The sequence below is a fragment of the Tamandua tetradactyla genome, chromosome 10 (assembly GCF_023851605.1).
Source record: "Tamandua tetradactyla isolate mTamTet1 chromosome 10, mTamTet1.pri, whole genome shotgun sequence".
Taxonomy (NCBI): domain Eukaryota; kingdom Metazoa; phylum Chordata; class Mammalia; order Pilosa; family Myrmecophagidae; genus Tamandua; species Tamandua tetradactyla.
Genome location: NC_135336.1, coordinates 33,283,828 through 33,302,371, shown reverse-complemented (window position 1 = coordinate 33,302,371; position 18,544 = coordinate 33,283,828). Strand labels below are relative to the sequence as shown.

General features: G+C 33.5%; 1 protein-coding gene across 4 annotated transcripts in view; it reads right to left on the bottom strand.

Annotated features, from left to right (window-relative positions):
• SPICE1 (spindle and centriole associated protein 1) overlaps positions 1 to 18,544 on the bottom strand; it is a 109,737-nt gene that overhangs the window by 65,661 nt on the left and 25,532 nt on the right. For 3 of the 4 annotated variants that reach the window (XM_077118357.1, XM_077118359.1, XM_077118358.1), the window contains exons 3-5: positions 16,620 to 16,667; positions 13,845 to 13,988; positions 9,153 to 9,255 (exon numbers count right to left, since the gene is read on the bottom strand). In XM_077118357.1, coding sequence (XP_076974472.1) covers positions 9,153 to 9,255; positions 13,845 to 13,988; positions 16,620 to 16,667 — 295 coding nt within the window. Of the gene's footprint in view, positions 1 to 9,152; positions 9,256 to 13,844; positions 13,989 to 16,619; positions 16,668 to 17,312; positions 17,510 to 18,544 lie in introns of all 4 variants that reach the window. The other variant, XM_077118360.1, reaches the window with a different exon arrangement.

Below are 18,544 nucleotides of genomic sequence, written 5' to 3'. Positions count from 1 at the left end.
ATCACCTCAAAAAGAAACTCCATACTCTTTAGCTATTATTACTCTTCTATATATCCATTCCCCTCCTAGATCCAAACAATCACTGATCTACTTTTTATCTATACATTTCCCTATTCTGGACTTTCATATTAATAGAATCAGATAATATGTGGACTTTAGTGACTGGCTTCTTTCACTTAGTATTATGTTTTCAAGGTTCATCCAATCTGCAGCATCTTTTAATACTTCATTACTTTATATGGCTGAATAAAATTCCATTGCATAGAGGGCAGGCCACAGGTGGTTCAGTAGGCAGAGTTCTTTCTCACCTGCCATGCCAGACCTGGGTTCGATTCCCAGTGCCTGCCCATGCGAAAAAAAAAAAAATTTCATTGCATGGAAATACCATACTTTATTTATACATTCTTTTGTTGATGAATATTTGGGTTGTTTCCACCTTTTGATTATTATGAGTAACATTGGTATAAACATTCATGCACAATGTTTTGTGTGGACATTTGTTTTCATTTCTCATGGGTAAACAACTAGGAGCAGAACTGCTGGGTCATATGGTAACTCTAAGTTCAATTGACTGAGGAGCTGCCAGAACGCTTTCCAAACAGGCTACACCATTTTATACAAATACCAGCAGTATATGAGGGTTCCCACTTTTCTACATCTTCACCAGCTCTTTATATTATCTGACTCTTTGATCCTAGTCATTCTAGAGGGTATGAAGCAATTATCTCATGTTTTTAATTTGCATTTACCTAATATCTGATGATGTGGAGCATCTATTCATGCATTTATTGGCATCTTGTATCTTGTATCTCTTGGACAAATGCCTATCAGGTCTTTTGACTATTTTTTTCCTATTCTTTTTTTTTTTAACAAGAAAAGCTGTATTTTATTTTTACAGAAAAATTATGCAAGAAGCACAAAGTTCCCATATACCCACATAGAGCCTTCCCTGTTATTAACACCTTTTAGTGTGGTACTTTCATTATAATTGACCACAAACAATATTATTATAATTACACTATTAACTATTTCATAGTATACAATAGGGTTCATTGCTTGTGTTGTTGAGGTCTGTGGTGTATATAAATATACATACAACAAAAATTTTTCCACTTTAATTACTTTCAAATGTATAATTCAGTCATGTTAATTATACCCACAATATTGTGCTAACATTACCACCATTCATTACCAAAATTTTTCCATCACCCCAAACAGAAACTCTGCACCAATTAGCGATAACTCCTCATTCCATACCCCCACCCAGGCACATGGTAACCTGTATTTAAGTTTCTGGCTCTAAGAATTTACATATTCTAATTATTTCATATAAATGAGTCATACATTATTAGTCCTTTTGTGTCTGGCTTATTTCACTCAACATGATATCTTCAAATTCATCCAAGTTGTAGCATGTATCAGGACTTCATTACTTTTTATGGCTTAATATTCTATTGCATGTACATACCACATCCAGTTTATCCATTCATCTGTTGATGGACTAGTGTGGGTGGCTTCCACCCATTTTGTCAATTGTGGATAATACCGCAATGAACATCAGTGTGAATGTATCTGTTTGAGTTCCTCCTTTCAGTTTCTTTGGGTATATACCTAGAAATGAGATTGCTGCTTCATATGTTTTTTAGTCTACCAAAGCTGCCAGAATGCAACACACCAGAAATGGATAGGCTTTTAATAAAAGGGGATTTAATTAGTTGAAAATCTACAATTCTTCAGAGTTAAGGCAGCTAGCTTTCATCTGAGGTTAATTCAACAAGAAGACATAACAATTATAAATATATATGCAGCCCTAGCAATAAAGCCCCAAAATATCTGAAAAAAACTATTGACAGATTTAAAGGGAGAAACATCAGTCTACATTAATAGTAGGAGACTTCAATATACCACTTTCAATAATAGATAGAATGTCTAGACAGATGACCAATAAGGAAACAGAAGACTTATATAATACTACAAACCAACTAGACCTAACAGACATATAAACAACACTTCCTCTAACAACACCACAGTACACATTCTTCTCACATGCACATGGATCATTCTCCAGGATAGAAAATACATTAGAACACAAAACAAGTCTCAGCAACTCAAAAACATTAAAATGATACAATGTATCTCCTCCAACCACAAAGGAATGAAGCTGGAAATCAATAACAGAGGGAGAAACGGAAAATTTATAAATACATGGAGATTAAACAAAACACTCTTAGAACAACCAATGGGTCAAAGAAGAGAAATCATAACAGAAAATGTAAAATATTTTGAGGCAACTGAAAACAAAAACACAACATACCAAAATTTATGAGAAATATACATAGAAGGAAATGAGAAAGACTCAAAAAGGCATAGGATCTACAAAGACTAAATAGCAGAAACATGAAAGAAAATACTGCAATATCAATAGCTTTTAAAATGGAAATGTATTAAACCCTCCCATCAAAAGTAAAAGCTGGCAGAATGGACATAAAAGCATGACCCAACTATACAATGACTACAAAAAATCATCTTAAATTCAAAGACAAAAGTCGACTGAAAGTGAAAGGATGGAAAATAAATACCATGCAAACAGTAACTAAAATACAGCTGGATTAGCTATATTAATGTCATATGATATAGAGTTTAAGTCAAAAACTGGTTTTGACTCAATTCAGGTTAATTCAAAATTTATAGGATGCCACAAAGGCAGTATTGAAGGGGGGAAATTTATAGCTCTAAATGCTTACATTTAAAAAGATGAAAGATCTCAAATCTGAGACCCAACTTCACAACTGGAGGATCTAGATTAATATGAACAAACTAAAGCCAAAGCAAGCAAAAGGAAGGAAATAACAAGGACTAGACAGAGATAAAAGAAATGGAGAGACAGAATTCTCACCTGTCATGCTGGAGACCAGGGTTCGATTCCTGGTACCTGTTCATGTAAAAGAAAGAAATGGAGAATAAAAAAAAACAAAAGAGAGACTCAAAAAAAACCAAAAGTTGGCTCTTTGAAAAAATCAATACGAGTATAAACCTTTAGCTACAATGACAGAGAAAGGAGGGAGGGAGGGAAAGAGAGAGAGAGAGAGAGAGAGAAAGGATGCAAATAATTGAAATCAGAAATGAAAGAGAGGACATTACTACAAACCCCACAAAAATAAAAAGGATTTTAACAGGATACTATGAACAAATCTATGCCAACAGAGTAGATAACCCAGATGAAATGGACAAATTCCTAGAAACACACACATTACCTGCACTGACTCAAGGAAAAAGAGAATATCTCAACAGGTAAACAAGAGATTGAATCAATAATCAAAAACCTTCCAACAAAGAAATGCCAGAGGGATTCACTGGTGAAATTTATCAAACATTCCAAGAAGAATTATCTTCAACAAAATAGTAGCAAACCAAATCCAACAGCACATTAAAAGAATTAAATGCCATGATCAAGTGGAATTTATTCTAGGTATGCAAGGGTGGCTGAACATAAGAAAATCAGTTAATATAATAAACAAGTTCAATGGAATGAAAGAAAAAAACAAATATGACAGATACAAAAAATGCATCTGACAAAAATCCAGCATAACTTCTTGATAAAAACACTTAGAAAGTTAGGACTAGAAGGAAGCATCTACATTATGATAAAAGATAATACATGAAAAGCCCACAGCTAACATCACACTCAATGGTGAAAGACGGAGAGCTTTCCCTCTAAGATCAGGATGTCCACTGTCACTTCTGTTATGCGACACTGTACTAGAAGTTCTAGCCAGTGTAATTAGGTAAGAAAAAGAAATAAAAGAAATACAAATGGAAAAGAAAGAAGAAAACTTTCCCTACATACAAATGATATGCTTCTATATATCTATATAGATTAGATAAAATTCTGAAAAATCCATAACAAAGCTATTAGAAATAAAAGAATTCAGCAAAGTGGCAGGGTACAAGATTAACATGCAAAACTCAGTGGTATTTCTATACACTAATACTGCTCAATTTGAAGAGAAAATCAAGAAAAAAATCCATTTGCAATAGCAACTTAAAAATCAAATATTTAAGGATAAATCTAAGCAAGTATATAAAGGGACTTATACACAGAAAACTACAAAACATTGCTAAAAGAAAGAAAGAAGATCTAAATATATGATAAGCTATTCCATGTCAAGTATTGGAAGTCTTAATATCATTAAAAAATCAATTCTACTTAAAGTAATGTACAGATTCAAATCAATCCCAATCAAAAGTCAAGTAGTCTTCCTTGCAGAAATGGATCATCAAATATATAGGGATGGGTAGGGTGACCCAAAGAGCTAAAAACATTTTGAAAAAGAACAAAGTTGGAGGACTTACATTTTCACATTTTAAAACTTATTACAAAGCTACAGTAATCAGTAATCAAAACAGCATGGTCCTGGCACAAGGATGCACATACATATAGACCAAGAAATCAAATTGATAGCTCTGTGGCCAATTAATTTTTCAAAACTTTTATTATGAAATATATATACAAAAAAGCAGTAAATTTCAAAGTACATTTTAACAAGTAGTTACAGAACAAATTTCAAAGTATGGTATGGATTGCAGTTCTACAATTTCAGGTATTTCCTTGTAGCTGCTCTAAGACACTGGAGACTAAAAAGAAACATCAATATAATGATTCAGTAGTCATACTCATTTTTAAATACTATATTCTCTATTATGACTCTTCCTTCTCTTTTGATCCTTCTCCCAATCTTTAGGGATATTTGGGTAACGACTATTCTAACTTCCTGTTAAAAGAGATGGGGTAGGGAGATGCAACTGGTTGATGCTCTTTGTGGCCAATTAATTTTTTACTAGAGTGCCAAGCTCACAAAATGAAGAAAGAACAGTTATCTTCAACATATGGTGCTTGGAAAAGTGGATATCTATCTGCAAAAGAATGAAAGTAGACTCCTACCTCACAATTTATACAAAACTTAACTCAAAATGGATCAAGACTTAAGTATAAAAACCAAAACTATAAAACTCTTGGAAGAAAATATAAGGAAGCCTTGTGTTAAGTTATGGTTTCTTAGACTTTAAACCAAAAAACATGAGCTGTATGACAATGGAATTTATCATGAAAATAAAAATAAGAGAAAATATTTGGAAACCACATACATGAATAGGAAAAACTATTTGGAAACCAAATATATGAAATAGGTTTAACATTCTAAAGATACAAAGAAATCTGACAAGTCAACAACAAAAAGACAAAAACCCAATTAAAAAATGAGCAAAAGATCTGGAATAAACATTTCTCCAAAGAAGATATACAAATGGCAAATAAGCACATGAAAAGATGCTCAATTATGGAGATGCAAATAAAAGTCACAACAAGTACCATTTCACATCCATTAGAACTGCACTATTAAAAAAGTAGAAAACAAGTGTTGGAGAGGATGTGGAGATAACAGCACACTTGTTTATTGTTGGTGGAAATGTAAGATGGCACAGCTATTGTTGAAAACAGTTTGGCAGTTCCTCAGAGAGTTAAGTATAGAATTACCAGTTGACCCAGCAACGCCATTTCTAGGTAATCGTGCCATGTTTTAATCCTAATCCCATTTTGTAAAGGCAGCCGTTTCTTCTAATCTATATTCATTACTGAATGTTTGAAACTCTAATTAGATCATCTTCCTGGAGATGTGATTTAATCAAGAGTGGTTGTTAAACTGGATTAGCTGGAGGCGTGTCTCCACCCATTTGGGTGGATATTCATTAGTTTCTGAAGTCCTATAAAAGGGGGAACATTTTGGAGAAAGAGAGATTTCTGAGACAGCAGAGAATAACAAAGTCATGAGAAACAGAGTCCACCAGCTAGCGACCTTTGGAGATGAAAAAGGAACATGCCTCCCGGGGAGTTTCATGAAGCAGGAAGCCAGGAGAAGAAGCTAGCAGATGATGCCGTGTTCACCATATGTCCTTCCAGATGAGAGAGAAACCCTGACTGTGTTCGCCATGTGCCCTTCCTCTTGAGAGAGAAACCCTGAACTTCATCGGCCTTCTTGAATCAAGGTATCTTTCCCTGGATGCATATGATTGGACATTTCTATAGTTTTGTTTCATTGGGACATTTTCTCAGCCTTAGAACTATACACTAGCAACTTATTAAATTTCCCTTTTTAAAAGCCATTTGTTTCTGGTATATTGCATTCTAGCAGCTAGCAAACTAGAACAGTAACTAACCAAAAGAATTGAAAGCAGGGACTCAAACAGATATTTGCACACCAATATTCATACAGGCAGTAATCAAAATTGCCAAAAAAGGGAAGTAAGCCAAGGGTCCATCAATAAAGATATATTAGAAATATTATTCAGCCATAAAAAGGAACTAAGTTTTGATAAATATGACATGAATGAACTGTGAGGACTTCATGTTGAGTAAAATAAGCCAGACACAAAAGGATAAAAATTGTATGATCTCACTGATAGGAAATAATTTGAATAAGCAAATTCACAGAATCAGAAACTAGAATACAGATTACCAGGGACCATTTTGGTGTATAGAATGTAGAATTAGTAGAATGTAGAATTAATGTTTAATTAGTACATATAAGCATCTGGTTGGGGTGATAGAAAATTTGGTAATGTATGGTGATAATAAATAGTTTAACAACATTGTTAAATGTAATTTACACCACCAAATTCAAAATGGTTAAAGGGGAAATTTTAGGTTTTATATGTGAGAATTTAAAAAAAAAAAAAAAACAGAACTGTCAATGCAAACAGTGAACCTGATGTAAACTATAGATTATAGTTTATATAATTATATATAATTATAATTAATGTATCAACTATACATATAATATATATTAACTATATATATAACTAATATATAGATTTGTTTAATTGTTTACTATATTAATAGTTAATGTATATTATGTAGTTAATATAATTAACAATTGTAACAAAGGTACCACAGAAATACAAAGTGTTAATAATAGGAAGAACTGTGCATGTGGTGGGGGGGAGGGTATGGGAACTCTGTATTTTCTGCACAATTTTCCTATAAACCTATAACTTCTCTAATAAAAAATAAATTGAAAAAAATAAAGGTTTCAGGAAATACAAAATGATACAAACACTTTGGAAGACTGCAAGACTTCGCAGTTTCTTAATAAGCTAATTAGAAGCTTATTATAATCCAGCACTCATCCTCCTAGGTATTTACTCACATGAAAACTGATACGCATGGAAAAATATGCACACAAATATTTATACTAACTTTATTCATAACTGCCAAAAACTGGAAGCAATCAAGACGTTCTTCAAAAGATGGGAAAAGCAAACTGTGGTGTATCCATACAATGGAATATAATTCAGTGCTAACAATAAATGAGCTAAACCAAGCCACAAAAAACACGGAGGAATCTTAATGCATATTGCTAAGTGAAAGAAGCCAAGACTGTAAATGCTACATACTCTTGGATTTCAAGTATATGACATTCTGTACAAAGCAAAACTATAGAGTAAAAAGATCAGTGGGTTTTAAGGGATTGTGGGCATGGGTGTGAATAGGTGAAACACAGAGTTTCGGGGGGCAATGAAACTATTCTGTATTATACGTAATGGTGGACACATGACATTATAAATTTGTCAAAACCTACGGAATTCTACAACACAAAGTGAACCCTAATAAACTATGGATTTTAGTTGCTAATAGTGTATCAATATTGACTGGCCCATCAATTTGAACAAATGTGCCACACAAATGCAAAATAGTGTATGAGAACTCTGTACTCACTGTGCAAGTTTTCTGTAAACCTAAAACTGCTCTAAAAATATAAAGTCTGTTTAAAAAAATAATAAAGGGGTAGCCATAAATTCTTTTTAAAAAATCAGTTGGCCATATATTTGAGGGTTTCTTTCTAAACTCTCAATTCTACTCCACTGGCCTATATGTCTGTCCTTGTGCTAGGATTACACTGTTTTAAGTACTGCAGCTTTGTAATAACTGTTAAAATTTGGAAGTGTGAGTCCTCCAACATTGTCTTTTTCAAGATATTCTTTATTATTCTGGGCCCTTTACCTGTCCTTATAAATTTGGTGATGGCTTTGCCATTTCTACATGGAAGGCTGTCTGAATTTTTATTGGGATTGAGTTAAAACTATAAATTGCTTTGGTTAGCCTTTGTCTATGTTTTAATTGTGTTATGTGTCTTTTTATTATTAAGTTGTAAGAGTTCTTTATATATTCTAGATATAAGTCCCTTATAAGATATATAACTTGCAAATATTTACTCCCATTCTATGGATTGCCTTTTTACTTTCTTTATGGTCGGTCTCCTTTGAAGCACAAACACTTTTAATTTTGATGAAGTCTAATTAATCTATTTTTTATTGTTGTTATTCCTCATGCTATTGGTGTCATATCTAAGAATTCTTTTCCAAGTAGATCACACGGAAATCTTAATAATCATATCTCACATTTCTATAAAACTTACTGTATACCAGACACTGTTTCAAATACTTTTACATATATTAACTACTTTTTTCCTCATAAAACCCTATGAGATACTTACTGTATTATTTTACAGATAAGTAAATTGAAATTCAGAGATGGTAAACAACTTGCCCAAAGTCACACTAATTAGCAGCTATGTTAGGATTAAAACCTTAAACTAAAAACTAATGATCCATTTTTAAGGGATTAAGATCAACAATGTATTATACACATACTAAAATAAATAATTCTGTGTAATTAACAAAAGGCAAAGTTCCTTTTAGATAGAGACTACAGTTGCTTTAGTTTTCAAATTAATCTTTTCGCAAATTATATACAAACACAAATACTTTGATTACATGGTAACTTGAATATTAATGAAATGAAAATTAAATCACATTTTAAATTTATGAACTACTGTTATTGCAACATAAATATTTTAGTAGATGATAACACTATACCTCCTCTTAGCTGAGTAATTTGTATTAGTTAATATTCTTAGTGAAATGCAAACAAACTACAATGAACCTAAAGCTAACAACCCTTGTATACTATCCATGCTAGAATATTTGTAACATAAATAATTTGATGCTTGACAAAGGATGTTAAATTTTTCTAAATAGTCAGTTGTGGGCTACAGTCAATAAGAAAAAGAAGCTTTTGTTTGAATTGAATAATTTACCTGTGCGCCTACGAGGAAAATCAGCAAATAGACCTTTTGCTGTAGCCATCAAATGATCAGATCTTTCCAATACATCCTGCATTTGGTATTGATCAGAAAGAATCTAGACATGTGTTAATGATAAATATTATTATTCAGGAAGAAAAAAAACAGTATAATTTTCAAATTACAAAGAAAATGTTCATACAAAGGCATGGACCATAAAAATAACCATAAACTACTACCTCCCTAAAATCCTTCAGTGGCAATATCCTGAAGTACCAGTAGATGGGGATATTACAATTAGTGGCTTTTTAATGTTTGCCTGGAATCCACATTAAAAAATATATATTAAATGGTGACCCAGTATGCACACATACACAAGCACACACAATATATATATACAATAAAATAAAAGTGTCACAAAAGCTTAACCTTACTCCATGAGAACTACTTTGATGTATTTTTTTAACTTCTATTTCATTTTTTTTTAAGTGAAGGCTGCAATCCACTAATTTGACTACACAATCCATTAACAAGTTGTGATCCTCATTTTGAAAGACACTAATTAAATACATGAATATCTGGGCCATAAATTCAGAGGTATTCCAACTACTAAAGTGATTTTATAATTCACATGATTTCATGACCTACAACTTAAAAAACATATTGTAAGATATGAGTTTTGGGGGCATTAAATAAAAAATGTAATGTTTCTGTGTTTATTAACTAGTCAGTTTTTTATCCTAGAGAGGTGGAAACTTCAAAATAGCATCATGGAGTGCCTCTGCTTAGGTACTTTCAACTTATTTACAAGTTAGGTTACATAGCCTCATAGTTACAAGTGAGGACACAGGTAAGAATAAACTCAAGTCAACTCTGTTCACTACCACTAGATGACTCTCTTAAATTAAGAGGAATTTCAAATTTGAAACTACCCAGTTTCCAATATTGACTCAACTCCATGAAACATCTGGTAACAAATACACTTACCTGAAGTTCTTAATACCATTGAAACAAGGATTATTACCTCATTATTGTTTTAAGATATGAAGAAAAACGAGTAAGAGTCACATTCTTTCCCCAATGGCCAAGCAGGTTGGATCAGTTGGTGACAATAAGATCGTCAACTTGCTTCTTGTGTATTTTGGAGTAATATGCGATGGTATGAGATAAACTGCACATTTGCAGCCAGAAGACTGGGATTCTAGGCCCAAACAGGAGATACTAAGAAAAATCTAACCTCTATAAGCTCAGTTTTCTGGTGTGTAAATGGAGATACAGCCACTCCAATCCAAAGCAATTTTATGAGAATGCACACATCTGAATAAGCATATAGCACTATATAGATGCTTGAGAATGTTGCTACAACTTATATTATTCTATGAATCAAATTTCCATCCCTGGTTGCAGAAACATGCAATTAGAACTGAGGAAAGAATGTGAATGAATGGATATAAGCTTTCATTATACTAGAAAATTACACAAAGACTATTTCCTAATGGAAGTTTCAAGAGTGTGCTATCTTCCCAGACCAGATAAGTCCTGAAACCCAGCGGGGCCAGCCTCTCCAGAACATCAACTAGTTTCATCCCCCTATTCCATATTGTTAACAGCTCCTTCCAACATGAAAAAGTTAGAATGGGTATAGCCCAAATACCCCTAAAAACGGGGAGAAAGAGCAAAGGAAAATGTGGAGTTATAACAGAGAAGACAGAATTCAACAAATGAGTATGACTGTTGAATTATTATATTGACACTTCTTTTAGTCTCCAGTGTCTTGGAGCAACTAGAAGTAAAAATCTAAAATTGTGTAATTGTAACCCATACCACACTCTGAAATCTGTTCTACAACTAATTGTTGCGATGTGCTTTGAAATTTATTGTTTTTTATTGTATGTTATTTTTCACAATAAAAAATAACGTGTAAGGAATAAAAAAGAGTGTACTATCTACAAAAGCATGCATTACCCTTTTATCAAAATAATGAGATGTAAATTACAAAAACAGATTGTGGAGAAATAATCTTCCTAATTATATCAAGACCTGATATCAATTATGAGTTCTCCAATATCACCATTATCCTCTTGCCTTCTGTTATTCTCTGCTTAGGCTCCTTGAGGCAGATGGTTTGAGTGGCCAGAGATCATTGTACTAATGGCTTTCCTTGCTCTCCCTCTCTCTAGATTTCTTTAGCAGTCCTCTTTGATAAGACCCCATATTTCTAATAGGTAAACCCATATCTGCAAACCTATAACTTTGCCAGATAGGTTTACAGAGCACAAAGCCAAACTTATGAGTGGCAGTGAACCTTGATTACAGTCAAGGTCCCTGCAAAAACATGACCAGAAACCTTTGATTCTAGTCCCTTTGTTTCATGGTAAAAAAAAAATCCTGAGATTTAAAAAACACTTGGGAAATTATTATAATTTTGGAATTTATAAAATCTTTGTGAAAGCTTAACTGATTCCTATAGCTCAAGTGAAATCTAAGATTCTGCTGTCCAAAGAATTTTTCTCTTAATTTACATTAACCTATTTCCCCAGGAATCCCATCTTTAGAGGGATAAGTCCTGTAGCTCTAATACACAAATTAAGCCTATCTGCCTAAGAGGGAGTCCTCCTTTGTTGTCATTGCATGGCCTTAAATGGGGACATTATAAATACAGCAATATAAAAATAACAGATACATACATATCCTTTCAGTAATTCTACTTCTAAGAATTTACCATATAAATGTACATATACATGCACCCAAAAACATATTTAAGGATATTTGTTACATGATTGGTAGGGGCAAGAGAGGAAACAATCTGTGGGTGACAAGTATAACAGTCCACCAATATCCTTTCTTCCTTTACCAGTAGAACAGGATCCTAAGTTTTAGCCAAGTACATAGCTAGTCCCAACCACATTTACAAGTGGGAACAGCCACGTGAAAAAGTTCTAGCCAATCAGATATGAGCCAGAACTTCTAATGGTAAGTAAAAAGGAACAATACACACTCTTTCCCACTTCCTGCTGGCTGGGAAACCGTAAAGAAGCTGGAGCAGCCATCCTGTATGAGAGATAGAAGTATGTAATGAAGGATGGCAGAAGCCTCTACCAGCACCACTGATCTAAGAACTGTTTCATAAGAGAGAAATAAATTTCTGTTTTGTTTAAATCACTATATTTTGGGCTCTTATTTTCTCCCCCCCCCCCACAGAAGTTTAAGTTGTACTCTAATATACAACTAAAATGTCCACCATTAAGGATAGGGTACATAAATTATGGTGTGTGCATGTGTGTGTGTTTGTGTGTGTGTGTGTGTATATATATATATATATATACAAAACCTGATTATCAAAAAGAAAGGTACATTTATAAGTACTGACATGGGATAATAGCCAAGATAAATCATCAAACAGAAACACTGAATCTCACTAAAAGCAGAGGTTCTCAAACCTGGTGGCACATTAAAATACTTATGAAATGTCTAAAGAATATCCATGCTGGAGACATATTCCAAAACAACTAAATCAGAATCTCTAGGTATGGGCCCTAGGTATATTTGTTTTTTGAAAAGGATTTCAACCCTGACTCATTCTAAAGTGTCATCAGCACTGAGAACCATTCCACTAGAGCCTGAGTGAGCAGCACCACAGAAAGAAAACAGAGGAACTACACTTATCCCTTATTACCAATCTCCTTTCAACCCCCTACTTTTACCACATATATAACTGGTATAAGAAATTCAAGGCACTACTAGCAAGAACCACTAGGGAGGCAAAATGAAAGTCCACAATTTGATGAACCCCGGGGGCTACCTTTCTTCCGGGTTGGATTTGTGTTCTTAGGGCTTTCACCGTGAATTACCACCTAATATGTAGATGTACTTGACCTGCCCAAAATTGCCAAAATATTTCTAACAGTGAAGAACTAAGCTCATATGAACATTTATTTGGGAAATACAATTCTTCTTGATGATTATCAGCTAAGACCTTATTTCACTAAGAAACTTAATGAATTCCTCAAAAGAAAGGAAAATTATGATTTAAAACTACAGAAAAAAGTCACCCAGATAGCCAAGAACTATAAACTTCAATAATAAATAAGGTGCACGTTATAGAGTAGAAGGGATGTGCCTTCTCTAATGATTTCAGCCCAAATAAAAGAAAGTCATTTTGTTGTAGTTTATTCTTATTTCCCATGTTTATTGCTATACAACATCTGATTACTTATCCAAATACTCTACATCTGGCAAATGGATGAGCCAAATACAAACGGCTTACTAATTGGATAAATACAAAACATTCTTTTCCAAAGTGATCCGAAAGCATTGCTGTCGAACTGAGAATAATTATTTTTCTTATATATGTAAGGCATATACATACAACTTATATATGTAAGGCACTGACTATGTGTCAAGGACTGTATTAATGCTTTTATAAATATTATATCTCTGAAATCTTATAACAACACATTTGGCAAGTAGTGTCATTCCTATTTCAAAGATGAGAAAATTCAGACCAAAAAGCTAAATAACTCAAATACAGCCACAGGAATTCAAATCACCACACTAGACTCTGGATCGCCATTCTGTTGTTTTTTTGGAAGTCACAGTAAAATTAGTTTCTCTAATGTAAAGCGAATGTAGCAGAAAAAAGAGAGAGAAACCTATTCATCTCTTTCTTCTCTTTCTAATTTTAAAGAGAACATAGTTTAGCATTACCTCCTTCATGATAGCCAATCTTTTTTTCTCAAGATTAGAAGCTTCTGGTTTCTGTTTCCTCCATTTCTTCTTCAAAGCTTTTTCTTGGAGTTCCCAATGTGCTAGCGCCCTGTTCTTCGATTTGTGTATTTCATGACGACGTACCTATGTAGGAGAAAAAATATTACAAAGTAATGTTTCAGGAACAAGGAAAATACCTATTTCAGATGATGGGAGCCCACCATCTACGCGTTAGATGCTATTTCTTCCATGCCTCATGTGGTTAGTAGGTATAACTGTTCAGAGGAGATACCAAGTGTTAGGCAGTTTCAAAAGTGGACTTGAAATGTCTTACAAACCTACAGCAATCAAGATGGTAGTATTGGCATGAGGACAGACAAATAAATCAAAGAAATAGAAATAAACTCTTATGTTTAGCATCAAACGAGTTTCAAATACTGAGTGTTGAGACAATTCAATAGGGAAAGAATTGTCTTTAGCAAATGGAGATGGGACTCAGATAGCTACATGAAAACAAATGAAGTTGGATTCCTACCTCACACCACATTCAAAAACCAACTCAGAATAAATAATAGATTTAAATGTAAGAATTAAAACAACAAATTTTCATGACCTTGAGTTAAGCAATGGTTTTTTAAAAAACAGAGAAAAACTAGTAAATTGAACTTCATTAAAATTAAAAAATTTATGCTTCAAAGAATAGTATCAAAAAAGTGAAAAGGCCCACAAAGAGGGAGAAAATATTTACAAATCATATATCTGATAAGGGACCTGTATTCAGAAAATATAAAAATCTCTTATAACTGAATAATAAAAAGACAACCCATTTTTTTTAAATGAGCAAAGCATTTGAATATATATCTCTCCAAAATGATATACAAATGGCCAATAAGTGTATGAAGATACTCAATATCATTAGTAACTAAGGAAATACAAATAAAAATCATGAGAAACAACTTTATACACAGTAGGATGACTAAAACCAAAACGACAGACAATAAGTGTTGCCAAGAATATAGATAAGTTAGAATCCTTACATATTGCTGTGAGATTGTAAAACGGCATAGGCACTTTGGAAAACAGTTTAGCAGTTGCTCAAAATATTGACCATAGAGTTACCTTATGAACCAGCAACTCTACACCAAGAAAAATGAAACATACGTCCGCTAAAAAACTTGTATACAAATGTCCATAACAACATTATTCACAATAGCAAAAGATTGGAAACGACCCAAATGTCCATCAACTGATGGACAGATAAACTGTGGTATATCCATACAATGGAATCTTATTCAGCAATAAAAAGTAATAAAGTATAAGCTTGCTACAGCATGAATAAAGCTTGAAAACATGCCAAGTTAAAGAAGCCAGACACAAAGGGTCATATATTACATGACTCCACTTACATGAAAGTCTGAAACAGTCAAACTCTAAAGACAGGGACTCAGGAGTAGAAGAGAATGGGGAGTGAATGTTAATAATGGCTACAGGGTTTTGCTGTGCGATGATGAAAATGTTTTAGAATTAGATCGTGCTGATGGTTATACAACTCTGTGAATACACAAAATCCATGTACTATGAACTTGAAAAAGATGCATTTTTATGGTATGTGAATTATATCTCAACAAAATTGTTATTAAAAAAAAACCTACAGCAGCAACTTAAAATAAATGTAGGAGTTGAATTCGGATAAGGTAGCAAGGTAAGATACAGATAGAAAAGGATTATGGTAGGGAAACCATCAAAAATAAGGAAAATAGAATGAAACTACCATGAATGGGGGCTCAAAAGACAGGAATAGGTATGGTGTATTTAAGGTATAAATTATTATTATGACTAGACCAGTATGTTTGCATAGGGAAGTAATAATGAAAGAGACATAGATGACAGATGATAGAAAAATAAATACAGATAAAGATACAGAGATAGAGATAGGAAGATAGAGAATAGATGATAGTTAGTAGATATGCAAATGATAGGGAAAGACAGATAAATACGTACAGGGAAATATTGAACAAGAAAGGTTCAAATTGCAAACCCAATCAAATGAAATTCTATTACATACTTATTTAATATATATGATGATCAATTTCATATGTCAACTTGCCTAGATTTTGTTATCCAGTTGTTTGGTTAAGCAAACACTGGCCTGATTGTTACTATGAGGGTATTTCATGGGTTTAAATCGTAAATTAGTTGATTGCATCTACAGCTGATTAAATCTACAATTAACAAGGAGACTGCCTTAAGCAGTAAGAGGAATCTCCTCATCCAATCAGTTAAAGATCTGAAAGGCAGAACTAAAGGATTTCAGCAGTCAAAAAGAATTTTGATCTCTACTTCAGCCAGCCAGCTTCTCTGGGGGAATTCATCGTCAGCCTTATCAGAGTTTTCAACTTGCAGCTTCTCCTGAGGAATTCAGTACTACCACTGAGTTCCCAACTTGCAGCCTGCCCTAGAGAGTTCAGACTTGTCACTTCTATGTTGCATGAGCCAATTCCTATAACCAATGTCTTAATATTTTTACAAATAGACAGACAGACAAACAGATAGATAATAATCTCCCATTTGGTTTTTCTGAGAACACTGATTGGTACAATACACCCAGCTAAGATCAGGGATTGAGAAGGTATGCTTTTGAAAATTTTATACACATATAAACAAGATTAAATACAACTGAACTACTTCCAGGAACTGCCTATGGTTTCTATTCTGAAGGTTAGAAATCAAGTATCAAAAAAATACCGACAAATGCCTTTTTGCCATTAATCTTACCAGATCTTCAGGAGTTGCCCGATGGACTGTTAGATCATTAACAGTATTCTGCAAAAAAATAAAAATAAAAACACTTAATTTTAAAAAAAAGTCTTTTTATAAAATATTAGCACATACTGGATTTAAAAAAAGTCTTTCCAGGAACAGAATCTTCAATTTAAACATAAGCACATTGCTTTTGGGTGCCTCATAGAAAATAGCAAACTATTTTTAGGTGTCTTATAGAAAGTAAGCACTAAATTCACTAAGAAGGCATATACTATACTAAAGCAATGAATAAAACAGGTATTGTGTAATTCATAATGAATAAGTTTAATTAAAATTGTTGCTTTCAAATTGAATTCCAAGAAATCTCAGGATTCCATCAGGCAAGTCTAAAGATTCCTAAAAGAAAATATGATCATTAGATAGAGGTACAATTTTTATCTGTGCAAACACCTTAAGCATAGGATCATAATGACAGATGAGGTTCCAAGGCAATGAATAATTTTGAAAATAGTAGCAAATAAAAAGTTACTAAAAAAAACACAGTAGGGGGCAGGCCACGGTGGCTCAGCAGGTAAGAATGCTTGCCTGCCAAGCCCGAGGACCCAGGTTCGGTTCCCGGTGCCTGCCCATGTAAAAAAAAAAAAAAAAAAAAAAAAAACACAGCAGGACCACCACATCGTATAACTTCAGGGATATCACTAATACCTAGTGTGCCAGTTTGAATCTTTGTGTACCCCAGAACAGTCAAGTTCTTTAATCTTCATTCAGTATTGCTGAGTGGAATCCTTTTGCTTGTTTCCATGGAGACATGACCCACCCAATTGTGGGTGGTAACTTTTGATGAGATGGTTTCCATGGAGATCTGTCTCCACCCATTCAAGGTGGGGTTGCTTACTGGAGCCCTTTAAGAGAGAAACATTTTGGAAAAAGCTCAGAGCCATCAGAACCAATAGAACCCCAGGGAAATTGTTGAAGATTCCTGGAGAGAAAATTAGCAGAGATTGCCATGTGCCTTTCCAACTGAAAGAGAATCCCTGAACATCGTTAGACTTCTTGAACCAATGTATCTTTCCCTGGATGACTTAATTTGGAAATTTCCACAAGTTTCATAAACTTGCAACTTAATAAATTCCCCTTTTTAAAAGCCATTCCAGTTCTGGTATATCACATTCCAGCAGTCGGCAAACTAAAACACCTGGTAAATAGTCCCAGGAATTGTGCAGTGTACAACACTACTCTAAGTACCACCCCTGCAACTTGGCCAGTTCCACAATGACTTCAATCATTTTGCTACGCAGATTTGATAAAGTAAAAAATTAAAAAGTCAGCTTTACTTCTAAGTGATGATAAATACAAAGGGAACTGAGTCTACTGCAATAGCTTCTAATGTATTCAAAGACCAAATTTCTTGGCAATATCTAACTCAAGCTTTAATATACTATCATAGTTATTCCTTTAATTTTGATTCAGAAAAGTACAAGGTACAATTACGTTTTTAATAATCAAAAAAATTCAGGCATAAAAATAAATATGTTCAAAATCGGTTCCCATGGGAAAAAATGTAAAATTTCATTAATATTGTTTAAAACAATTTTCCTTTGAAGTTGTCTTTACATCTAATTTATAAGCAATTCAAGAAAATATCTAACTTTTATATCAAAGCAGTATTTAAATAGAGCTGAGAGGCTATTCTTTGGCAATCTTCAGCTAGATATTGCTACTATCATGGTTTGCCAAACCTCAACCAAAACCATTCCTGCGAACCCTAAAGAACACCTAAGGCTTTATATGAGGCTCTACAAAGGTTCCATGCACTATGATTACTTTCCAGGAACCTACAACCTCCAGATGAGTTCATAGGCCAGATAAGTCCTGAAACCCAGAGGAGCTAGCCTCTCCAGAATATCAACTAGTTCCATCACCCATCCCATATTATT